We start from the raw sequence: 27,106 nt of genomic DNA, 5'->3' as shown, positions 1-27,106 counted from the left end.
TCCCCTCTAGGCCCTATCATGGCCTCTTTTACTTTCCTGGCATCTGTGGTTCCTTCAGGTTATCTGAAGATTTAGAGCTAGGTGCTGCTCAACTCAAGGTGATAACATCTTGTTGAGGATTTTTTCATCTCTGTTTATCAGCAATAATGGCCTGGAGGTCTCTTTGGATTTACTGTGTTTGATGATAATTCTGGCCTCATAAAATAGGATTACAAGTATGTTGTTCTCTTTACTTTCTTGGAATAGTCTGAACAACTGATACTCATTCTTAACATTTGGTGGAAATCAGCAGAGAAGGCACTCAATGCTTGATTGTTTACTGACCGAACTTTTGTTTTTGATTCAATCTCCTTTTTTATTAATTGTCTATTTATATTTCCTATTTTCTCCTGATTCCATTTTGAAGGGTTGTATGTGTTAACAAATGTACCCATTTCTTTTAGGTTATACATTTGTTGGCGTATAGTTGTTCATGATAGCCTCTTAATTGTCCTTTGTCTTTCTGTTGTACTATTTTTAGTGTCTCTTTTTTTTATGTTTGGGGTCGTCTCTCTTTTCTTCTTTTTTGAAAAAGAGCTAAAGCCTTGTAAATCTTATTTATCTCTGCATACAAAAATTAATCTTAAGCTTTATTGATTTTCCTATTATCTTTCTAATGTCTCTTTCATTTATTCCTCTATGTTATGTCCTTTATATGCAGCTTCCTAACTTTTTGAGCCATGACATTATGTTTTATTTGATATCTTTCCTTTCTGCTGTGTAAGGCACTTATAGCTATAACACTCACTCTTAGAATTGCAATGGTTTCATTCGATGAGTTTTGGCATGTTGTTTTCCAGTATTCTGTCTTTTTTTTTTTTTTGCATGTATATGCACACATGCAGGTGAAGGACAGAGCTCAACCTCTGGTATCCTTCTCAATCATTGTCCACCTTATTTTTTTTAAACAATGTTTTTTACTGACCCTGAAGCTCAGAGATTGGCTGGTTTGGCTAGCCAGTGACCTCAAGTGATCCCTCTATCTCTGCCTGCCACTCCAGCAGGGCTTATGGATGCACACAAAGTTTTGACACAGGTGCTGGTGGTCCAAAATTAGGTTGTCATTTGCCCACTAAATAATCTCCTCAGGCCTCAAGAAATAAAAACACTATTTCCTAATTTCTTCACTAACCAATTTATTGTCCTTGGGCATGTTGTTTAGTTTATATGTACTTGTGACTTTTCTGATTTTTCTCATGTAGATTTATATGATTGTGCTCAGAAAAAAAGACTAGATATGATTTTAGTCTTAAATACTAAGAAGTGTTTTGTGGCCTAATATGATCTATCCTACACAATATTCCATGCATGTTGGAGAATCTGCATTCTGTGTCTATAAAATCAAATCTCCTCTATGTGCCTGTTAGGTCTATCAGGTCTAGAACAAAGTCAGATGTTTTCTTATTGGCCTTATTTCTGCAGTATCTGTCCACAACAAGGAGTGGGGTGCTAAAATCACCTGCTATTTGTACCATTGAAATCTTTCTCTCTTCATATCTGTTAATATTTGCTTTATGTACTTAGGTGTTCCAGTGTTCAGTGTTTGCAAATGTTGTGTCCTCTTTCTGAATGGGCCCTTTTGCTATTGTATGATGATCTCTTCTGTATTTTTTTTTTTACATATTGTGGTTTAAAGATCATTTTTGTTTAAGTATGGCCATAGACTGAGTATCCAAAATTCAAACACTGAAATGCCCCCAAACTTGAAGCTTTTAAAACATTGGTTCTCAAAAGATTTGGGGGGTGGGTTTCAGACTTTTTAGATTAACAATTGTGGGATGCACAATTGTTACCGAGTGTATGAAAATATTCTCAAGCCCCCAATTTTGGATATAATGTTTACCTTGTACACCTGCTACATTTTGATTTTCATTTGCATGTAACATCTTTTTTCCCTTTCACTTTCTACTACATCTGTACTTCTTGTGAAGTGGGTCTCCTGAGTCTTGTAGTTTTGCTCATCTGTATAAACACTTAGGGTTGACCATTTGGTATTAGATAACCAATTAAGGGGCTCCTCTCTGAGAAAGATTAATTCTCTCTCTTATCAATCATCAAAAATTGCTTGTAGCTCTTCATCTAGGGATGAGGCCTTGTGAGATTTCCCCCATTCACACTGGTATTGTCATTACTCAGGTCTTGTTTAGGCAGCCGTATTGTTGGAATTTCATGAGTGCACTTTCCTTTCTCTATCATATACAGAAGATACTGTCAGGTAGCAGACACCTGGTCTTCTGGCTCTTACAGTCTTTCTATCTCCTTTTCCATGATGTTCTCTGTGCTTTAGATGTATGGGCAGTGTTGTAGAAGTATCAGCTGGGACTGGGAACCCCAGAGTTAGTTGTTCTCTGCATTTGAGCAGTTGTGGATTCCTGTGATGGTTTCTGTCTGCTGCCAAAAAAGAAAAAAAAAAAAGGCTTTTTGATGAGGGGTGAGAACTACATTTATCTGTGGGTATAAGGACAACTATTTAGAATGCAATTAGAGACTATACTGGTTTGGAAGAGTGTCATCTGTAAGTTCTCTTCTAGGGTCTGTGGCCTTACCAGCTAAGGTAGGTTTGCTGAGTTTACATACCAGGCATGATTTCCTCTACTGAGCACGCCTTAAGTCCAATTAAATGGCTGTTGGTTGTCTCTGAGGCATAAGTGCCACTATTTTACTCTTGAGTACACCTTTCCATCTGGCTATTGTTGTGGTTCATAGGCTTTATAGCTAGGTGTATTAACTATAGATGTCTATTTTCCCCTGGCAGACGGCATAGCACCTTCAGTTACTATGAGAGCTAATACTTGACATTCTGCCTGGGAGACTGCACAGTCATAAGCATTTAAAATTTTTGTAGATTTTTAAAAGTGACCCAGGAAATGGGAAAAAAATATAGACTCTGTTGCCTGCACTATGAGAGTCTCCTTTATTCTGGGCTTTTATCTTTCATGATGAGTGCTACCGTAGAACTCTAGGTCTGCAGAGAGGCTCTGCTTCCTTTACTTGAAGAACTCTAGTTATCCCAAGAATTACTGACTTTTGCTTTATCATCCATGGACATAAATAATGGACACCACCACTGGACACTTCCAGTGCCCTTTAACAGCGTAAATAGGAAAAGCTGTCTGTATGGTAGTATTTTGAAAACCGTTCAGTGTTCAGTGTCTATGATAACACTAGTACAGGTCATCTGGTCTCAATCCAGGAGCCACCTCCAGCCACTCAGAAAGCTGTCTTAGTTGAAACTATGCATGATGTTGTAGGAGGGCGGGACCATATAGCCTTAAAAACAGAGTTCACTGACACCTTTTTGTTTTGCTGGACAAGAGAAACGGAAACCTAAAGTAATTTCACTAAAATCTTGTCCTCAATAAAAACTAAACCCAAGTGTAATCTCCAAGTAATTTAAGCAGGCCATACTTTTGGGCAAACAATGTTCTTTAAAAAAAAAAAAGGCCAGGCAGTGGTGGTGCACACCTTGAATCTCAGCACTCGAGAGTCAGAGGCAGGCAGATCTTTGTGAGTTCGAGGCCAGCCTGGTCTTCAGTGCTAGTTCCAGGATAGCCAGGGCTGTTACACAAAGGAATACTGTCTCAAAAACAAACAAACAAACAAACAAACAAACAAACAAACAAACAAACAAAAACTCCACTAAGGGAAATCTAGATCACTAATCTGTAGTATGGACAAAAAAAAAAAATGTGTCCATACTACAGATTAGTGATCTAGATTTGTAATTTTTTTCAATTCATAAATTTAATTGGGTCAGCTATATGTTCACCCCAGAAGAAACTGCAAATTGTAAAGACGGAGTATAATAGCAACAGTGGCTAAAGGACCTTCTATCTAAAGAAGTCACATGGTGAGGTACAGAGGGAAAGGACTTTCTATCTAAAGAAGTCACATGATGAGGTACAGAGGGAAAGGACGTAACTTAGATAATATCAAAGCGTTTCAATGAAGGAGACTGTTCAGAGGCCGGAAGCGGTGAATTCTGAGGGGCACAAGGCTGACAATATTTCCTTTGCTTCGGCAGCTGTGGCCCTTGTCAGCCAGCCAACAGGCCCGGCACTGAGAGGCCACTCTGTGATCTGCAGTGTCCTTTTACATTTGGTGGGAAGAACTTGCATAAATGCTCAAATGAGGATTTGCAAGTCCAGCTAAGATGTGTCTTTCTGTCAAGTTGTGCTTGGCTTTTCCTTTCTGAGGAAATTGCTCCTGAGTTGCCTGAGTGTGTGAAAGTGTGTACGCACGCACGCTCGCACTCGCATACAAGCTGTGAGCGATTTCAATTCTCTTGGGCAGGGAGTCAAATCTTCTGCTGCTTCAATGCTAAATACTCCCCAGTCACTTCATTGTGAGGCCAAGAGGAAGGTTTAATAGCTCTCTTCTCATGCCCTGTGCCACTGGGACTGAGATAAAATAAGGGTAAATCAGATTCTCTGCCCAATATATCCTCTTATTCAAGCAGACTCCCTGACTCTCTCCTTTGCCCCTGAGTTGGAGTCTATTCAGAAGGCCCAAGGGAACAGTTAGTTATCCAAGCTGTCCGTGCAGTCAGGACACACTCTGCAGGTTTCTTTGAAGTATGGGTTACCACTGTGGGCTAAACAGTTCTGGACACAATAAATTCTCCAAGCTTCAACTTTTCTTAAAGATACGTGCCGACAGTGGCTTTGGCCCGCTGCAGTTCATCCCAAGTGGCCTTGTCTCAGTATGAGGTTAATATTTTCTGACAGGAAAGCATACAAGGGAAAACAGGGAGTTTACAGGTCAAGTGGCCATCTTTCCCCTCATTCCTCCCCTGTGCATCTCCGCAGCTGTGAGTGGGGTTGTTAATGTCCATCTGTGGAGACACAGGAGTGTGGCGCTCAGTTCAGCCACTGTCGTGTTTGGAGATGCACACACACACACACACACACACACACACACACACACACACACACACACACAAAGGCAAGGACAACCCAGGCAGAGCTAATATTTTGAAACTTACTGCTAGTTACTATGCACATCACTGAAAGGTGATCCTGCCTTCCTTATACTCCAGGGAGCACAGGAAATTCTTTTAAGGAGAAATAGATAAGCTGTACAGTTCTGTGATACATGTGAAGGCCCAGAATTACAAAAGTAAATCCAGAAAGGAAGCTCTCTGACTTGTTGATAATCTAAAATGCAGAAACTTTCATCAAAATGTTCCTTTTTGTGTGTTCTTGTGAAATCTGAGAACTAGAAGGGTCTTGGACATCAGTGAGCCTGATCCTGTCTTAAAGTGTAGAAATGAGAAAACTGAACCCACAGGAATAGAAGCAACTAGAAATCACCTTGTTATTGGGCCCAGTCTGCGGGAGAGGACTGCATAGGGAAGACTGTTAATGCTGGGGGCTCTGAGTAGATGTGTGTACTGAAGGTGGCACCAGGGCTTGGACCCTGAGACCCACACATGGGCAAGTCATATCTCACTGGGCAGAAGGGAACACAGCTCTTTCCCAGAGCTCAGAGGACGTCTGGCCTGGCAATGCTCATAGATCGGGGCATGGGGGTGGAGGTGGGGGTCTTGAAGGAATATACTGGTGATCAGTAGGGTTGAGGACTGTACTGCTCTCTGTCATTAACCCATTAGTGGAGCGTCTCTGGCTCCCAGCTGTGCCCCCAATTTGAGAAGGAAGACAAAAATGGAAACCAATAGGCAGACCCTTGTCCATCTGATTACAGAAAAAATGGAACCTCCAGGGCATCATTTAGCCAAACTGTGCCTCTGTGTTCTCAACTGAAAGATGAAGGGGATTGTAGACCATGTTTTTTATGTTCTTTGGAATACCTCTGTTTCATCTCACTGGGCTGCTGTGAGGATCACCTAGATGATATCTACAGAGTAAACATCAATTATAAAATGGTTTCTCTTTTTAGTTATACACAATAATATTTTTCATGATGAAATTTTCATACATAAATGCTATCATACCTTGGTCCCCTTACCCTGGACCCTATCCTCACCCCTAATTTCCCATACTGCCTCTTCTATTTTTATGTGCACTTAACATTTTGAAGAATTTGCTTTTGATTTTATTCAGCAATTATACTGTTTTTCTGATTCTAATTTTCTGCTCATCTTTATTAATGTTTCTACTGGTCTTAGTTTTTTAATGGGTAAAATTTTAATAAATACAAAATAATTATAGGAAAATATAGAGAATGATTATATTCTCTGAGATTAGGAAGAAAGGAAGAAAATATATTAGTAACTCATTAGGTCATTCAGCAATTCATGTCTGAACACTTAAAAAAATAATATGCTTATGGCACAATCCAATTCTAGACTAAAGCACTGCCTCATGGTAGAGCTACTACCAGCCCATTCTAGACAGAGCTTAACCTATTTCCTTGTTTTATCTGGGGATTAGAGTCTTCTGCCTGTGAGGTACATAGAAGTGTCTTCTCTCTGTGCTCTCTTTTCTTCCCAGGGCTGATAAGTAAGGATAAGGGAAAGCAGACATAGAAGTTATGTCCAGTTCCCATCCCTTTAGAAGAGGTCATACAGGGATTCTCAATGGAACATCATAATCCTCAGATGAGGACACCAAAGTGGGTGGAGGATAATTTCCTGCCAGGGTCTCTGCTCCTAGACACTAAGGGTATGCCAGGAACTTTAGGAAGTCATTTCCAAAGCCATGACAACCTTGTCTTGTCTGGAAGGAATCAATGAGATGAGTCGCCCAGCCAGGATGTAACCCAGATATGCTGCTCTGTACACCTAATGTTTTTAACTGCCCGGATACATCATGTTTCATCTCATCAAGGCTACTCTCATTTCTTCTGAAGCCTTAGAAGTTAAGGGGAGCTCTGCTGAGCCTGGATCAAATGATTTGAATAAACTTAAAGTGTGATGACTCATTATTTCTATAGCTTCAACATTACAGTCACTTTTCATCTTAAGGCAAGAGAAACACTGGCTCTGAGAATAGCTTTTGAACTGAGTGTCTGCACAATCACTGTATTCTTCAGTACGCCAGTTGGCATGTTTTTACTGAAAGAGAGCAGAGGGCATGTTAGAGGTGAAGGGGAAGAGTGGGGGATTATTAGAAAGCTATTAGAAAGGAAGGACAGAGTGGGAACTGAAATTACACCCGGATTAATCTGCCCTGGTAACAGCAATGTGTTCAAACACATAAATGTTTATTTTAACACTCTCATAAAATGATAATGTCTAAGTGTTAAAACACTTGACTGCCTAACACGGATCTGTAAGCTTTATGCCCTTGAAGCAGTCTCCCTACAGGGCTGTCTGTCCAATTTTTGACCTTAAAGAGAGACAACAAAATAAATGAAGGTAAAGTTGCAACTGAGCTCAGTGTGGTGTGACTTGGACAGGCGCAGAGACATCACATTTTGGGTCACGTAATTTTGCTCATCTCTGGCCTCTGCAGTTCAACTGTAGCAGCAGGAGGTACCAGCTGGAGGGTTCTGCTCTGCTCTGATCTGAGTCTCTATGGCAAAGCCGTCACTGACAGCTGGGCTCCCGAATACATACAACTCGCAGCATACTTTTTTTCTGAGAGCACAGTAGCTATTCTTAACAGGCCAGCTAACCATGTCTGTTGATTTCTGACATTCACACATGCTTTTAAAAAACATAACTTCAAAAACCCAGACACTAGAAAGCAAAAATTATCCATCTGTCTATAAAAGGCAAGACCAATTTTAATATTTTTTTAATGCAGACTTTCACTTAGTCTGTCTCTGGCTGAAACAGGGAAGTGTTGATAAGGCTACTTGATGGTGAGAACCAAGGAAGATAGGAAAGAGGAGAAAAGACAGACAGGAAATACTTTCAGGTGCCTGACAACAAAGAACTCTGTTTCTGTACTTACAATAGCAGTTGGAGTGGCAGCCAGAACGCAATAGAGCACCAGAGGGGTGATGAAGCTTTCTTCCTCCGTCCCTGGGTAAGGCTTCATTAAGTCTCCATCCTGACAGAAGAATCCTTGGATATGCACCTGAAAAGTGTCAGTGCATTCGAAGTAGTAGGCAAGCAGCACTGTCCCAGCCATGATGACAAGCTGAAAATACAGCATGGCCACACAGAGACATTAGCAGGGCTTCGGAGCAGCGCTGGCCCCTCAGAGCAGACTCCCTCCATCACCCTGCAGCACTTCTGGGGTTGGTATTGGCAAGTGTGTGCGTGCCTGGCGCAGCATGCTCTGGGCTTCAGGGTTGTGTGCTAGCTTGTCTGCCTGCTAACATCTGCTGGAGAAACCTTCCAGCAAGTAATGTGCAGACCCCATCTGAAGGGCAGACCACAGCAAGGCTTGCAGAGAGACTTGGCTTCTGCTGCTAGGCAGTACCCATGGAAACCAAGGTGGACATGTGCATTCAGGTCAGAGGTGAAAGGTCAAATGGCAGTGGCTGTGTGAGAAATTTTTTAAATTATTAAAGATAGACTTACCATACAAAATGTTATTCAGTTAGCAAATGACTGAGTGAGTGAGTGGATGAATGAGAGAGACGGGGAGAGGGAGGGAGAGAAAGAGAAACAGGAAGACAAAAGCTTTGCAGGGTTAAGATTTTCAGAACCATGTTCTATATTATTGGCAGGTATTCTACATCAGGGGTGGTTTTTAATTTTTTCCAAAATGCTTCCTACTAAAAAACCAAGGATCCTATTTTATCATAGACACTTAACCTTCATAAGATTTAGACATTATGAGACACAAATACCTGTTCAGTTTTGACCCATGAATTTACCAGATGCTCACTGGTACAGGCAGTGCACTGACAAAATGAGGAAACTAAAGTGAGAAAAATGCTTGCAAGTGTTTGCTTTTTTTGTTTAAAGGTATCAAGCTAATCGTTATGGGAAAACAATATAGTCAGATGTCTTTAGACAACTTCAATTTAAAATTGCTTTTGTTTACAAGTATGTGACAGGAAACGAAAGGGAGGCCATAATGTTTTGAGGGATTAGGAGCACTGGACTTTTGTTGAGAGAGAGTCTCATGAAGCCTTGGCTGGTCTTGAACTCACTATGGAACCAAGGGTGATCTTAAATTGCTAATCCTCCTGCCTCTACTTATTGAGTGCTGAGATTATAGGCATATGCTGACATGATCAATTTATGTAGTGCTAAGTATTGACTCCAAGAACCCAGAGCTTTGTGCATGCTAATCAAGCATTCTACCAATAAGCCACACCCCTACCTTTCTCATTCTGGTCCTAGAATGACTAATGCAGAGTCACACAGTTGATTAGTGTTAAAACCAGAACTAGAATACTATCATCTCAAGATAAATAACAGCAATACCTGTTTCCCTACACAGAACTCCGCCCCCCAAAAGCCCCTCAAACCAAAAATGATCTGTAATGCAGAATTAAAACTACATCTTATGTAGTAGGGTAGGAAAACATGGGAGGAAAAAAAGATCTTCTGGTAGGAGAAGGTAGGTCAGTCCTGGTAGAGAGAGGCACTGTTTGCTAATCATAATCTTTTCTGATTCTTTATCCTTAGTATGTAAACAGTCTCATATCTGCCCATTCTAACCCTTCTTGAACTATCACAGCTTCTCTTGAGGAAATCACTTGTTGGATCCACCTCACCATAGCAGAAAGGACCATTTTTCTTAGGAGTCATTTGGGTTAAGAATACCCCAGTCTTTCTAATTTTGCTTCTTTTTCTATGCCTTTCCTTTAGACTCAGAAGACTTTTGTATCTCCCAGGCACAGTGTGTCTCAAGTACAAATTTCCCATCATCTGATATGAATGTCTTTCTTTTGGCCACATCAGTCACCACTTTCCTCTTACTCCAGAAGGCCACATCACACTTCATTCCCTGTCTCCTATGCATGACTAGTTTCTGGATCTGGAGGATATAGTCTTCTAATGTCTGACATTTTCTATCCAGTGACCAACTCCTGACCATCCAAAAATCCCCAGACAATCTTCTGTGTCTCTTCATGCCTGAAGTTGTTTATTGGTACCATTTGCAAATCATCAGCTTTTCTCTCAGCCTTCTCTGTTGATTCAAATATTTTGTTTTTTTCCTTATAGCAACAGAGAAGAATCTTGAATAAGTGTATTTCCTATAAGACTAAGAAATAGGTAATCCAAAGCAGCCCCTGCTGGATGGAGCTCTTGCCTACAGCTACCTTCTAAATTCCAACCATGCACAGGGCTCATCTTCGGGTAATTCTTCCACATTGCTAGAAGCACAGTTCTCTATTTCTTAGCTTTATCAGCTTTTGGGAGATATCTGATTGGAGAATAAATGGGGTCTATGGGAGGCATTTCAAAGAGATAAAAGTAAAAATGGTATCTAAATTCCTCTACTGAAAAAGAACACTCTATTTTAGTAGGTATGTTTGTGCTCCCAACATCTTTGGAGAAAACTGAAAGTGAAATAAACACACACACACACACACACACACACACACACACACACACACACACACACACACACACACACACAGGCACAGAGGCACAGAATAGAAACAAAATATAGACACATCTTAACATTAAATACATAAAAAATTAACTAACTGCAACACTAACAAAACACTCTAACATCATGTATCATGTATTTGAATCTATAGCATAAATCTTAAAACAGCCTGATTGATGTAATCCTGGAACTAGAGGAGAGCAATGAATGAGTGAATGAATGAATGAATCAATCATCAGTTATTTACAAGATACAAAGAACAGAAAATATTTGAGACTTGATGGGTGAGTGTAGGCAGGAAGTCTAGCAGCTTATACATAGACTGATCCATCAGAATGAGGTAATTTTCCTTAGCTCTTTCTCCAAGGAACAGCTAGAAACCCATTCCTGTCATTTTCAAGCAATTCTTGAACTCCCCAGAACTTCTCAATACTGCTCTTTTAGAGAAAGAAAGGGAAAAGTAGAACAATTCAGAACTCAATTTCTACTCTTCTTTCCCACTGAACATTCTTTTGTGACCACATAATAAAAGGAAGCCGATTCTGTTGTTAAAAGAACAGAACCAATACAGAATGAGCCATGTCTGTGAGCAGGGAGGCCAGCCCCATTGCACTGATGGTGATCTACAATTAGCCATCAGCCATTCTCCCTGTCCTGGGTCACGATTCATCACTGTCTAAGTTGTGCAACCAGTGCCAGCTGGCACTCTTGCCATCTCTGATTCCTTCCTGGGTCCATTTAGGGATGCATGGAGGGAGCCCATAATGTTGTTGTCACACAAACAGATGGTGAGACTGTGCCAGACTGAGCACTGGTGGAAGAGGTGAAGATGTCAGGGTGGCAGAGGCAATTAAGGATGAGGGATGATAATAAAGGATAGGGAGATCGCATGCCAGGGACTTTCCTCAGGCCCCCTTCCCTCAGAACAACAGCCTAACACAAGAAGGTGCATAGCATGATGATCGTACCTCAAGGATTTGAAAGGCAGATGCCAGCACAACCAGAAACTCAGCCTCTAATGGTTCAGAGCACAGTGTTTCTATCCAGATCTCTGCTGACTAAAGTCAATGTCACAATGAATTGTAACAAGAAAGTCGCAAAGCCGAACAAATAAACATAAAAGTTTAAAGTAAATACAGAGCATTGATTTACAGATGTGATACAAACTGGGGCATCAGAACTCCAGGTAGTGATAGTGGCGCGCGCGTGTGTGTGTGTGTGTGTGTGTGTAGGAGTCAAGTGTAAGGGGACACACTTCACATCACTTAATCTTAGTGTTCCATGTCTATCTTCCCAATTTTTGGGAGCAGCCAGGGATCCTGGAGCACAGACTTCCATTGCAACCCCGTCTGAGATGACAGACACTTCCATTTCTAATGAGTTGGGTTTTTCTTTCTTTGTTTTGTTTTGTTTTAATTTGGCCATAGACTACTAATGATAACAAACAACTCTTCCAGGTAACTGCCTCTGAACTCAGTCTCACACATGCTCTCCAGGTGATTTTCCATGCAATATGGTAGCACTTGCCAACCCTGAGAACATACCATGTCATCTGTCACAAGGTGTCACTTGATCCCAAGTAGAATTCACGTATGTGGCCAATGAACTGGTAGGGAAGTAACAGAAGAACAGGGAGGGGATTGCTGGCTTGGGGAAAGGTTGGTGCAAAGAGGATGGAGAAGAGAAGCACACTGTGTAGGAGATTAACCGTGGTTCAGCCTCATGAATACATACCGCATTCCACAGAGTGAGGAGACAAAGGAGACTTGAGGGTGAATAATAAACACTGTCCCAGCGCTTAGACAACAAGAACTCACATGGTTCTGATACAGAAGCAAGGTCTTAGTGAGCATTCCAGGCAATCGCACAGCTCAAACAGCTGCATATTTCTCAATATGGAAGAAGAGCACCCAAGTTCCACTGTCCCTGGCTGCATATGGGGAACCAGGAAATGGCGTTCACAGAAGTAAAAACCAGTATAGTGGGCTAGAAGAGGAACCCATGAAACAAGAGACAGCAAGCTTTGGGGAGATCTTTGGCGGGGGGGGGGGGGGCGGGTGGCTTAGAGTAAGTGTGGCCCTTTTAGAAGGTCTGGAAGATCAGAGGCAAGAGATGAGGGGGAGTGAAAGAGGAAAAGAAAGGGAAGAGGAGATGGTAATGGTATACTATACATGAATCCTGGAAATTGTTCAAAAGAACTTTACGTAAGTTAATTCTTTGCTTTGAGAAAAGATTCACAGTTTTACTCTGACTGTCCTTTCAACACATAGGCTGTAGTGATCCTCCTGCCTCAACCTGCTAAGTAGCAATGACTACAGGCATACGCTACGTCACCAGCCCATGCATGAACTTTGAATCTGTTTTGTCAGCCTGTGTGGAAGATATATTATCATTTCTTTGTTAAGGGTTAGAAAGTAAATACAGAGATATCATATGAATTGTATGAAGTCACAAAACTCACATGGTGAATCTGGGATGGTATTTAATGAACTTTACACATAAATTTGTGTAGCCTGGAGAAAATCAGACTTCAAACATATACTATCTGTGGTGATATTTTGTTGTACTCCAGTGAAATTTGCGTGAAGATCAGAGGACAGAGCCAGCCACAGCATTAAACATAGAGGTCAGGCAGTGGTGGCACACATCTTTAATCCTAGCACTCGGGAGGCAAGCTCCATCTGGATCTTTGTGAGTTCAAGGCCACACTGGGTTACATGAGTTTGATCCAGTCTCGGAGAGAAACAGCGCCAGGCAGTGGTGGCACCCATCATTAACCCCAGTATTTGGGAAGCACACATGCCATTAATCCCAGCACTAGGAAGGTTAAGACAGGAAATGATATGGCTGGGTAGAGAAAGGCATATAAGGCGTGAGGAGACAGGAACTTGAGCCCTTTTGGCTGAGGACTCAGAGGCATTCAGTCAGAGGATTCATGGAGTTGGCTAGGTGAGAAGTGGCTATGGCTTGTTCCTTTGTCCCTCTGATCTTTCAGCATTTACCCCAATATCTGGCTCTGAGTTTTTATTATAAGACCATTTAGGATTCGTGCAATAACTATGTATTTGATAAGCTATGTGGAACATATGTGATTACTTTATTTAAATGTGTTAAGGGGTCATTTTACTTATGTATATGAAAGTTAATAACTATTTAATGATTGTGCAGTGAGGCATGTTTATTTATTCCTATTTTGTTTCTCAAAGGAAATGTCTCAACTCTCAAGAAATAAAATAAACCAGCAGCATACGAAATTGGGACAGAAGAAAGGAAATCAGTGCAGTGACAATAAAATAGAGATAGGAATTACACATTGTATAACAATCCGTGTTATATGAAAATCCCAGTTTCACAGTATGAGGTAAAAAACAAAGCAATGGTTAATGTTAAGTACACATTTTCTGATTAGTGACCAGGCAGGATTTTTTCCTTTGGATTCTTTCTTATAAAGGGGATGATGTGGCAAATAACTGATGCTATCCTTTAAGTGAGATGTCAGATCATATCACTATATTCTTAATATAGACGGAGCATATAGTTCAGTAGTAGGAAGAGTTTTAAATATCCAGATGACTCACAGTTGAAGCCACAAACCACAAGAACAAAATGTATGTTAAGATTAATAGTGCAAAACTCACAAAAGTGGTGTTGTGAAACGGAATGGAGGAGCTGGGCATTCCACTTCTTTGTAGCTTGAACTTGACAGCAATAATGCAATGGAAGATTAAGAGTGCAGGCTTGTGGCTTGCAAGGACCTAAGTCCTCATGCCCCATTTTCTTCATTTGTAAAATGAGTTACTAATATGGTTGTACTGACTTATTTACCTTATCATGAGGATTACATGAGGAGTGTGCATTGTGTCCTGAAAACAGACCATTTTCCAGAATCATGATTGGAATAAGTGTGTTTCAGTACTTCTCATAACTATAGTTTCTCTCAGTTTAATTTTTCAGAAATGTTGACTAGCAATGACTAGGAGGGTGTCTTTTAGCAACCCCATGGCTAATTAAATGCAGCACCACATCTTTGAAGCAGCAGGGAATCAAGATGTGGTTGGGGAAAGCATCCTCTCATGATAACTGGGGAACCGGAAAGAAGACGTCTTGCATATTTGCATTCACTCCTTTGTCTTTAAGAATTACCAAGGGATGTGTACAGGTGAGAACATGTGATGGAGTGGAACTTCTGCTGTTCAGGTGATATTAACTGCTAACTACATGCAGGCATTGAGAATATCCAATCATTAACAAAACTGTTAGGACAGGCCACGTCTGTGGACCCACATGGCTTTCTGTGGATAACAGAGCTTATAAAAGTTAAGTCAAAAGAAAGACAAGGGTACACAATGGGCAACCAGGTAACACAATGGCATAACTTTAAATGCATCATCTTTATGATGCTCACACTCACCCTGTGAGCTATAATGAGTTATTGTCAGGTACAAAAGGGGGAACTTCCCCAAGTTCTCAGAACCAGTGAATGGTAGAGCCAGGATCTGAACCTACAACACTATTTAACCACCCTTTAATACGTAACACCTGTAATTAGCAAAATGAGATGACACATGTAAAATGATTAGCACAATGCCCTGAACTTGGTAAAGGTTCAGTTTTTCCTGCACATGATTTTAGCGTGAGAGTAGAGGTTAACTCCGTTCTCTTTCTTAGCTTTGAAAAACCACTGAGTTCTCTCTCCTGGCACTTTTTTTTCTCCTTTCCCTCAGCCTGTCTCCTAAATGGCGGTGCCCTCCAAAGCTCTGTCCTTCACATCCTCGTAATTACCTTTCTCTGCTTTCTCATTTGGAGGTTTCATTTCTTCCTGTCACTTCCATTCCTCCATCAACTCCACCCACCCTCACATCTCTGTTATTGTCTTTTTGTTTTTGCCTTCTCAGTACCACAGTGTTCAGAGATGCCGTAGACATCGCCTGTTCAAACTGGAAGCAGCATTTTTTTCCCCCATTGTGTTCTCTCTCCTGCTACATCCAACTACCACTGTCTCAATCACACAGGAATCTCATCATTAACTTAGGATCCTCCTTCCTTCATTTAGTTTGTGCCACATCCAGCCTGCAGCCAATTTTATGATTTCAGGGCCCCCTTGTATTTATTCCATTTTCTTTTATCAGTTGCAGCTGGCTGCTTTACATGTGCCTCATGTGATCTTTTCCACACCACTGAAATTTGTCCTGACTGTTCTTAAGTCTTTGGGATTTCAGGACCTCTGTACCATCACTTACTCTCTGTTAAAAAGTTAATATCCTATCCTGGCATGATGGATCATGCCTAACCCTGGGAGGCTGAGGTAAGGATTTCACCATGAATTCAAGACCAGCTTGGGCTACATAGTGAGTTTAAGATATTGCTTGGTTACAGAATAAGACCCTGTCTTAATAACTACATTTGAACATAATCACTCTTCATGGGTGGACAATGTCATTCCCAGAAAACATGGGTTATTAAAGGAAAACTGAAGTGCAGGGCATGGCCTATCTCCCTTTGAGCTAGGGTCAGGGAAGCACCACAGGTCTGTAGGATATTGCCACTGCTATTGGTTAGTCACTATAACTATGTGTTAAGACTATATTGTCAAAGATGTCTCACACTTTGGCTCTGGGGTATAGAGAAATCAGTCTCAAACTGACCGGACAACTTCCTCCCAGCTGGTGGAGGAAAGACATCAATGTGGAGCTAGTGACAGTTGATAGCTGCTGAGAGAGGAAGAATCATTCTTTTTGGAGGATGTGGCCACTGGCAGGATTTTAATGCTCCAGTGGATCAGCATATTTATAAAAAGAGACATGCAGAATCCTCCTCCCTCTCACCCAGCACCCATGTAAAACATACAAGAAGAGACTGCTTACAAACCACCATGAGACGATGGACTTTGATCTTAGACTTTCCATCCTTCAGAACCAGGATGAAGAAACGGTTGTTGCTAAAGCTACTTTTTATACAGCAATTTGTTGTGCAATATGAGCTAAGACATGGATATTTAGATAAAATAAACTATTTTCTCTGCAGCAAACACACTGGGTTTTGTCCTTCATATTTGTTTAGTGAATGAGAATTCTCTACCCCCCAACAGAAGTAGTAGACCCCAACAGAGTCTAGGCTAGCAAGTGCCACAAGTCATCACTCTATTAGCGGAATATACGTAGTGTATGCATCAATCCAGGATCCTTCACTTTCTCGCATGGACACACCTTAAATAACAAATGCAAGACTGGAGAATGGCCCAGTGGTTAAGAGCACTCTTCTACAGGACCTGAGGTCAGTTTCCAGCATCCACATCAGATGACACACAATCACCCATAACTCAAACTCCAAAAGATCAAGTGCCTTTTTAGATTCTCTGGTCACCTGTGCACACATGTGAGCATATGGAGTATATGTTCACACAGATACGGAGACACACAAATAAAAATACTTGTTTTAAATAGAGCAAGTGCATAGAGCACCTATGTATCTTTCCTCAGCTAGACCTTTTTTCCTTGGTCCATCATATTGTTTGTTTACTGTGGATTACATAGAGAAATGTAGAGTTTTTCTTTTTTTCTTTTTCTTTTTTTTTTGGTTTCTCGAGACAGGGTTTCTCTGTGTAGCTTTGCGCCTTTCCTGGGACTCACTTGGTAGCCCAGGCTGGCCTCGAACTCACAGAGATCCGCCTGCCTCTGCCTCCCAAGTACTGGGATTAAAGGCGTGCGCCACCACCGCCCGGCTTGAGAAATTTAGAGTTTTAATAGGTATATTTACAATTACACTCAGGAAAGGATAAATCTTGGGTAGAAGCTAAAATAAACTGGGTCACAAATTTTTCTCCTGATATTTTACTATTGGTCACAAATTTTCCCCCCGATATTTTACTATTAGACTTTTGTTTTGTTTTTGTAATTTAATCACACGTGTAGATACATAAAAGGGATGCTAAATGTATAGTGATACAGAACTGGCAGTCTTAGCTTTCATCTGAGAAAGCAGCATGGAAATCGAAAAGAATACTTACATTTGGGAATACTCATCATAGATAAAAGTAAGGTCCAACAGCAAGGTCCAGACAGTTAATAACTCAGGGGCCTGGGCAGATGTTCAGGGACCATGTCTGCCCTACAGGCAGCCTCAGAACTTAGAAAGGGCAGAGTTCAGCATGCATTACATGCATGAGAAAGTGAGAGCAATGAGAGGTGGCAGACAAAGAGGTCTGGGAAAAGACAGTCCTAGATGATGAATGTTCATTTTACCCTTTTTTTTGTAAAGGTGGATGTAGTGGTTTAAATGAGATGGCTTCCACAGGGTCATATATTTTAATGCTTAGTCATCAGTTGATTTGATAAACTGGAAAAGATTAGGAGGTATGGCCTTGAGGGAGGTGTGTCACTGGGAGCAGGCTTTGAGGTTTCAAAAGCCCACCCTAGGCTGCAGTGTCTGTTTGCGGCTGTAAGGGGTGAAACGCCAATGGTGTCAATGAACAGGTCAGCCCAGCTGAGCTCCTCTGGTGGACGGAAAAATGCCAGATTTTATTATTTCATTGACTCTGTGTAGCAGGGCTTGGATTTGTCTTCCCTCTGCAGAAGTTGCCTGAGAGAGGTCTCTTCTTATCACACAGATCTATCTCCTTCTTAACAAGCAGCATTGATTTAGTTGGAAATGATTAACTTTATTTCATTGATTAGTGACTTTACAATTAGTTATAATTGCAGAGAATCTGACTACTGTAAGATAAGCAGAGTGACAATACTAACGAATGATTCTTTTACCTCAAATGAAAGAAATTTGACTTGGGGCCCAGGAGATAGCACAATTGGTAATGAACTTGCTATGAAGTGTGAGGACCTGAGTTGAACCTAAGAACCCACATAAAGATGCTAAGTATGGGGCTGGAGAGATGCCTCAACCATTAAGATCTCTTACTGCTCTTGTATAGGACCTAGGTTTGGTTCCAGCACCCACATAGTGGCTCACAATCAGTTATGACTCCAGTTCCAGGGAATCTAATGCTTGTTTTCTGGCCTTGACAGGCACTAATCACATGTGGTACACATACATGTATGTAGGCAAAATATTCATATATATAAAATTAAAAATAAATAAATAAATATATGGCATACTGGCATGGGTTTGTAATCTCAGTACTGAGGAGACTCAGACAGGTGGATCCCTAGGTTGTGTAGGCCATTCATCTAAGCTTATTCAGCAAGCCCCATTCCTTGTTGGTGTGCTGTGAGTAAATGTACATTTCACTTTGTAAGCTTTTTGTAAGACAGCAAGTGTTCCACTGGCCTAATAGTTAATATAATTTGAGATTTTTATCCAGATCATCATCTTTCCTATTTGATAACTGCATTGAAACTCACAGTCACATGTTCTCTTGCAAATCTGACTCCCTGGCCTATAGCTGACTCAATTAAGGGTCCATGCCTGAACCCACCTAGGTCCACAAAATTCTTCCAAAACTCTGAAGCAAGATTCACAGACCATGTATCTTATGGATCACTTGAGTTCCAGACATAAGAACCCCAGGACTACAGAGCTGCACATGTAGCCATCTGAACCTGGCAACACTCTGAAAGCCAACAGAGTGAGCAGAGAGAGGAATGAAGCATGCATGCAAAGTGAAGAGAACAGTATGCCTAGAAAGAAAGCATAATTGTGATTCTAATGGTTATTAAATGACTTGCTGTAATTTATGGTGAGGCGTATCCATAATCCTCAGATTTTATAGGGGTCACTTTTGCTCTTAAAAATTCCTTTTTGGCTGGCTTAATAGTATCAGACATGAATTCTATTCAGTTGAGAAAGCCTTAAGTTGCATTAGACAGCTGTTGGTTACCCCTGAGATGAAAGTGCTATAATTGCACAGTGTGATGTCTTGCTGGTCCAGTCACTGTTGTGGTTCATAGACTTTACAGCTGGGTAGGACTACCAATTGCTTCTCTGCCTTGGCAGCTTGCATAGCATCTTCTTATATTATGAGAGCCACTCCTCTGGGAGGAGGCTTCCAGGTAAGCTTCAGCTTTATTCCTTTGAGTCTCAAATCTGAAGTATATGGTGACTTCACATGGTGCAGCTGGTTATCTAGTACACTAATTCAAAGATCCATGAATGAAACCACTCATTCTGTACTTGGAGCATCTAGGAATAGAGGACTCTGGCTTGGGACCTGCTATGAATCCATATATATATATTCTTGAATTTTGGCTGTCAGGGCCTTACTTCTTTGTAGGAAGGAGAACCAATGGGTAAGCTATAAGGACAACAGATAGCTACATGGATGCTTTGTTGTTAGCCTTCAGATGCTAATACTGCAGGTAACACTATTCTTGAGAGGGGACAGAAGAGCCTTTGATATATCATCAAATCCACCCAAAAACATTGGAAACAACAATGAACATTAAAAACTAGCATGGTCTAATCTTCTAGAATACTAATCCCCATTCAAAGGATAAAAGATCCATGCTATGTCTGATAGATAAGACATTGGTAGCAGAATTTTTTAAGTGAATAAGTAGTTGAGGGGGGTTTGAGTGAGCATAGAGAAAAAGCCTCATTAATCAATGCAGATGAGGCCTTCTCAATTTTTAAAGAACCAGTTGAAGATACCACACATATAATTTCTAAAGGAAATGTAATTTTCTTGCCATCTTAAAACTTTCCCTCATTCATAATTGAAAAAGATTTTCAGTAAGAGAGATATGGGCTTAATCAGCAGGCACAGCCAGTGCACAAGCAAAACCTGACTTCACAGCAGTTGTCAGCCTGGTATTGAATCACCCATGCAGCTTTTGCCATCTGAGTTTCTAATTGGCTTTGGGAAGAACAGTAGAATTCTGTCCTCATGTGTAGCCTTCTGGCCTCTCACTTGTCCTAACACATCAAGTGGTAAGTGTGTTATTACTTCTTATGGCCAGTTCATGTTGCAATAATAAATATCCATATTAAAATTTTAATGTGTGATATGGCAAGAAAAGATAACTTACTTAAAAGGATTTAAATGTGGATTAATCCCCTTAGTCTAAGATTAAGTTTGACAGGTTTTGGTACTGAAATATTCTCAGGGCTTACTGGCATTTGAAAATTCCCAGAAGTATATTTTAACATACAATCTTTTACATTTACCTATTACTTCACTGGTGCAATTATCATTAACTTCTAGAGTATTTATAGAAATGTTTGGAACATAGGATGATACACAGTGAACCCCATCTCAAAACAAACCAAAAATTAAAAAAAATCTCACTTATTCTTTCAATCAAACTTGTAAGAATTCTTGTTTGTTATTCATAATGAGAATTCTTTTCTCATCATGAGCTTTTAAGTCTGAGATGAGATCTATTTAGAAAATATTGTCTTGAGAAGTGATGTCCACACCACAGAGAAAGCAAATCTAACTCTCAATCTCTGGCATGCTACATGGAGCCAAATGTTAAAGACAGCACCTAGAAGAAGACAATTAAGGATGCACATCTTCCCGTGTTGGCCTTAAAACAGTTTTTAACAAGGATGCTCCATTTTAATTTCCCTGCAGAAAGGAGCAGGATTCTTGACTCTCCTCATGCATTCATTGCTACCTCATTTGGAAATCAGGCAAATGAGAAGCAAAGGAAAAACTCTTCTCCCCAAATCAACTAGTTTTTCTTTCTAATTAAAACAGGTAAATCTCCACATTTCAGATAGGCTTAGAAGTTCCCATTTCCTGTTAAAATGAGTAGGTAAGGAGTTTTCCTATTTCCATTTGAAATTAGACAGCAGGCTGTGTCTTAGGTAGTGTCACGTCTAAACACAGGGGAAGATCGGGGATAAATGAGACCCTCACATCGATGGGGCTAGCAGGCAGATCACAGGTGCTAGACTGCACCTGCTTCCTTCAGGTTGCATCTAAATGAAGCCAATTATCCCATGGAAAGCAATTAAGTGAAGACTTGAAATAAAAATTTCATCCCACAGATGTGTGCTAGCCACATTTCATCTTAATTTATTTAAATCTTCATAAGCCCATGGAAGCTAGAAGAAAATATGATGGCCTTGTATTAGCAGAGTAGCACCAGGAAGCAAGCACATATTTGAATATTTTTTAATCAGAAGATATCCTAATGCATACATTTAAAATTAAGCAATCAGAATTTTTATCCAGTGACCACAAATTATTATTAGTTGCTACATATTTATTTTGCCAGACTTTCTATTTTCCCCATGCATATAAATATACACAACCATGCCAGATTACTATATATATATATTATATATTGGAATCACACAGCACAGGCAATACTACTGATTGGTATTCTCTTAATAATACAGTGTGACTATGTTTTTATGTAGGAACACTGAGTGGTTTATAGCTATATACATGCGTTTCTCTTTGCCCTCTGTCTACCAAAACTTATCTTTTCTAGCTATGGAGTCCTGATTAATATGGGGGTGTGCTTATGCCCAGAATCACCTAGAGGGTCACTGTGCATAGATTAGGTCTCTGACTTAGGATAAAGGGTGAGAAGCAAATGGTAACTCAAAAAAGGAGAGTTTTGGATGATAGATGAGGTTAAATTTTAACCTGTATTTCAAAGGAAATCATGGAAGAATTTTGATCAGGAAAATGGATTGATGAATGTGTTACTGAAGAAGATAAAACCTCATAGGAACTGTTAGGACTCATAGGAACTCATAGGACTCTGCTGTGAGAAACTGCAGCAGAGTCTTGGGGAAGTGAAGTCAGATTTGGAGCAAGCAAAGGTTGTTTATGGGTCTTATTGGGCTCTCATACATTTCCCATGTGCACAGCGAGCTCAGACTAACCTTGTTAGGTCTCTCACATACAAACAAGTGTAAGCAATAGATCCCGCTTTAGAATGTATAGTTTTTTTTATTGTATTGTGGAAATATAAAATGGATCATCATTAAGTTTATCTTGAGTGTTTACTACATAATAACTATTAGGGAATTAGCAAGGCACACAGTGGTGTCTATTAAACACAGGAGATACTGTACTAGAAGATCTGAGGGCTAGGTGAAGAGGAGAAGCTTAGTCCCAAATTTTTGAGATGTTCCTTAGTGAAAAATAACAGTAGTTTGGAATCAAGAGAAGTAGAGATGACAGAGTATTTATGTACAACACCATCCTTCATCCGTAATTCCAACAAATGTACAGATACTTCTGTGGGTTCTTTCTGTTGATCATTTTCTACCTGCTACTCCAGTCATTACCAGTTCACCACCCCGAAGACACACACACACACACACACACACACACACACACACACACACACACACACACATACACCGTCTATTAAAATATATTAAGATGTGACATAGAATATCATGAGTTTTTTTTTTTTTACATAATTCCTGAATGATTCATGCACTCACTAAAGTATGCCAAGTTCCCAAGACAAGAAAGCTCTGGTTCCCCAGTATCTTCTCCAGTGGAGAGATACTCTAGGGCAAGCTAGCATAGAACACTGTCAGACCCTTGCACATCAATGGCTACTCAATTTTTCAAAGAGCCAGATGACTTCAGTAGAGATGGCTATCTCTTGCCACCAGTAACTCTTGAGTTAACAGCATTGCTGCATGGTGGAATTTGGTGCACTCATGGTGACTTTACCAAATTGGAAGCATTGAATGAAGCAAAGGTTTTTCAATTAACTTTAATTGCTTATATTGTTCCCAAATGTACTTGGTTAGGAAGATGTTATGCCTATCTAATATTCCTTAAAACCACTTTTCAGATTAAAATTTGGCCTGAGAGAGGCCTTCCTCACTTGCTTGTGTTTTGAAGGAATGCCAGATTCACCACAGGAGCTCAGAGCTTGGCATTACTTGCATGGTTTAGCATTCTCTGGGCACACATGGCATTTTCTTAATGTTCTTTCTAAGTTAAAATAAGGTGAAAACAGGCATTAAGCTGCTTAGAGATCTGAATTAGAAGAACAATTATCCTAATACACATGATAGGGAAAAGCTCTCTGAGCCGGAGCCCATAATCTCCCTATTCTTATGAAAAACTGTCACTCTAAGGACAGCCATGCTTGACTGGAGGCCATGAAAAATGCTCTGAGCTTCATTTCTGTTATCCTTGAGGACTGATGTGTGTTCCTTTTGAAAATGATTGTTCCACTTTGAAAGTTCCTGAGCATGGCCCAATGCATAATCTGTCTTATTTGGCACTCTAAACATTCTGCCATTCTGCTAGGATACATGCCTCGTCCATGGAAATTTATTCAATGAAATGTGAAATTACTTTAGAAGACACATTTACAACACCAAACTTAGGCCAAGCATGCCATGCAGAGGAAGTTCAGGATCTCATGTGCATTCTCAGATAACTGATAACGTTCATTTCACAGGGCTCATCTCTTTTGTGGTATGATAGCTTTGTGCAGGCTAGGTAGGCACTCTGCTGCTGAGCTCTGTTCCAAGCCTGCTGTTTCTGCCTTTTGATCTTTCATAAGAGCCTGACCGTCTTTCAGAGGGTCAGGAACCTAGTATGTCAAACCATTCCAACAGTGTCTTCATATTTTCTTACATCTTGCTGTCAAAATCATCCTAAAAAGTGCAGTCTGAGCTCCAGCTTGCTCCCCCCTTCTCTGTCACTCATTACCTACAACACGGAATAAGTTACTAAAGCTCTCCATACCTCATTTTCTTCATCTGCAAAATAGAGACATTAGAAACTACCAACAAGGGCTAAAGTGGACACGAACCTATTTACACCTGAAAGCTTAGAACCATTCCTGGCAGATAGTAAACACTACCAGTGTGCTCAGTACTTAGAACCCACATGCTTTGTGCTGGTGAAAAGTCAAATACGTTTGATACTGTATATGGCATGGCCTGTCTATCCTCCTAACTAGAGGATGTGAAGAGGACTTTGTTTTCATTTACCTGTGGCTCCTACTTTGTCAGGGTGGGCAAGAAGCTTAAGTTTGCCTCAGCGTCTTCATGCTATAGATTAATCTGTTTTTCGTCTGCAGGCATTTATCGAAACATTTGTTAGCTGAATTTTATATCCCCACTAAATTTCAGCATGTTTTAGGGTATTCCTACATTTGTATTATTTTAAAATAATGAAAACATATAGGAAGCTTACAGTTCAATAACAATTTGTCTCAGAGTTCAAGAACTATATAGTTTCAAGAGGTCTAATACAACTTGTTTTTATTTTGATTTCCAGTTTCATTATAATGGAAGTTGACAACTCGTTGCCCCTTTCCTAATATTTTGAAAAACAGTTACTATGTATAGATAGAAAGTTAACTGAGAGAAGGTCTTAATTTAAATGTGTTGTAAATAAGCAATTACAGACTCAGATATGGAAGACACTTGAGAGATTATCTAGCTTCTCCTGTTACAGAAAAGGGAATGAGAGCCTAGACAAGTTAAATGGCTAGTTTGAGGTACCAGAACGAGTTAGACAAAGAGCCTGGATAAGATACAGAGCTCTCCCCAAGCTCTGAGGTCTAATACTTGATATGCATAAAAGAATATATATGTAGTGTATGTTAGACACACAACAAAATGAATCTGGACACACTACCAAGTTTCAGAAACAAAATACCACCAAAGACTTAGACGCTTATCTATATGTACATATGCATGTCTGTATATGATATATATTTATCCCTAATCTTTGTCTACTATGTCTTGTTAAATCTCCTAAAGATGTCACTATTTTCCTGAATTTTATTAATACTATTTCTTTGCACACTGTATATTTATCTAGAATATATACAGATATATGAGCATATATGTGTGTGTACATATACATACATATATGTATATCTATCTATATACATATCTATATCTATCTTATACAAACACTCTCTCTCTCTCTCTCTCTCACACACACACACACACACACACACATATATATATATATATATATATATATATATATATATATATATATATATATATAGAGAGAGAGAGAGAGAGAGAGAGGGGGGGGGGGACACAGAAATAGAGACATAAACAGAGAGATAGAGACAGTGTTGTGTATATTCCAGGCCAGCCCCAAAACTGACATGTGTAGTTGATATATTGTACACCCCACTAAAGTTATCTGGGGGCCAGAGAACAGAACAGCCACTAGATTAGACAAGAGGCCAGACTGTGGTGGCACACATGCCTTTAATCTTATCACTCAGGAGGAAGAGATCTGTCTGGATCTCTGTGAGTTCAAGGTCACACTGGGAACTGAGCCAGGTGTAGTGGCACACACCTTTATTCCCAGCACTTGAGACCTCATGTCTTTGTTTGGGAAGGACACACACCTTTAATCCCAGGAAGTGATGGCAGGAAGCAGAAAGGTATATAAGGTGTGAGGATCAGGAACTAGAGCCTATTAAGCAGTTTAGCTGAGATCCCTTCCACATGAGGACTCAGAGCCTTTCAGTCTGAGGAAACAGGATCAGCTGAGGAGTTGGAGAGGTGAGGTGGGCTGTGGCTTATTTTATTTTTCTGATCTCTCAGTTTTCACCCCAATATCTGGCTCCAGGTTTTTTTTTTATTAATAAGAACTTTTAAGATTCATCTTACAGATATGTAATCAAAAATGACCCTGAGCTTCTGATCCTTCTGCCTTCACCTTCCACATGCTGGTACTACAAGTGCATGCTACAACTGGTTTACATGGGGCTGGGGACAAAGATCACAAAATATACATTAAAAATACACATACACAAACACACAATTTATGTGTGTATTTGTGAATGCATGTGTGTGTGTGCGTGCGTGCGTGCGTGTGTGTGTGTGTGTGTGTGTGTGTGTGTGTGTGTGTGTGTGCAGGCCCATGGTTGACTTTGGGTGTCTCCATCAATCACTGTCCCCCATATATATTGAGGTAGGGTCTCTCAGTTGAACTTAGAGCTCACTGATCTGGCTAGTGTAGTTAGCTGGCTTGATCTCTGACTCTACATCCAGTGCCCAGGGTTTATAGGAAGGCTGCTACTCCCATCTGGGTAAAGGGATTACTGGCACACTGCCACACCCATGTGGGTGCTGGGACCCTGAACTCAGGTCCTCATGATAGCACAGTTAATACTTTGCCCATGGAGACATCTCTCTAGCCACAGATTATATACATTTTTAAAAGTAAAACTTTTATATCACAGTTTTTTTTTACTCAATATGTCATCCAACATTCACTTGCATTTTTGCACATAACTGAGGGTCATTCATATTTTATTTTTCATATTGAAGGCTTCCTTCCTTCCTTCCTTCCTTCCTTCCTTCCTTCCTTCCTTCCTTCCTTCCTTCCTTCCTTCCTTCCTTCCTTTCTCTTTCTTTCTTTCTTTCTTTCTTTCTTTCTTTCTTTCTTTCTTTCTTTCTTTCTTTCTTTCTTTCTTTCTTTCTTTCTTTCTCTCTCTCTCTCTCTCTCTCTCTTTCTTTCTTTCTTTCTTTCTTTCTTTCTTTCTTTCTGTTTTTATTGTTGAGAAAAAATGCTATGAATAATGTCTATTATGCCAACTGATAAGTATACACTTATGAGTGAGTGGTTTTCCTGGAACACAGGATAATATATATGTTCAACTTTCTAAGATAATACCAAACTGTTTTCATGTTCCACCTCCATCAGCAGGGTTTTGGAACTTCCTACAGCCTGAAACTTACCTAATAACTAGAAAGGTAAACATCTTCCCCATTTA

The 27,106-nt window shown here is 40.2% G+C and overlaps 1 protein-coding gene across 5 annotated transcripts in view; it reads right to left on the bottom strand.

The window, feature by feature from the left end:
• Window positions 1-27,106, bottom strand: part of Plppr1 (phospholipid phosphatase related 1) — a 279,981-nt gene that overhangs the window by 42,175 nt on the left and 210,700 nt on the right. For 3 of the 5 annotated variants that reach the window (XM_015992506.3, XM_006973667.4, XM_042271168.2), the window contains exon 3: window positions 7,899-8,087. In XM_015992506.3, the coding sequence (XP_015847992.2) occupies window positions 7,899-8,087 (189 nt within the window). Of the gene's footprint in view, window positions 1-7,898; window positions 8,088-8,473; window positions 10,954-27,106 lie in introns of those variants that run through there. The other 2 variants (XM_042271169.2, XM_076564193.1) reach the window with 2 other exon arrangements.

The sequence above is a fragment of the Peromyscus maniculatus genome, chromosome 2, assembly GCF_049852395.1.
Source record: "Peromyscus maniculatus bairdii isolate BWxNUB_F1_BW_parent chromosome 2, HU_Pman_BW_mat_3.1, whole genome shotgun sequence".
NCBI classification, from domain to species: domain Eukaryota; kingdom Metazoa; phylum Chordata; class Mammalia; order Rodentia; family Cricetidae; genus Peromyscus; species Peromyscus maniculatus.
This window is presented reverse-complemented; position numbering and strand designations above follow the sequence as displayed.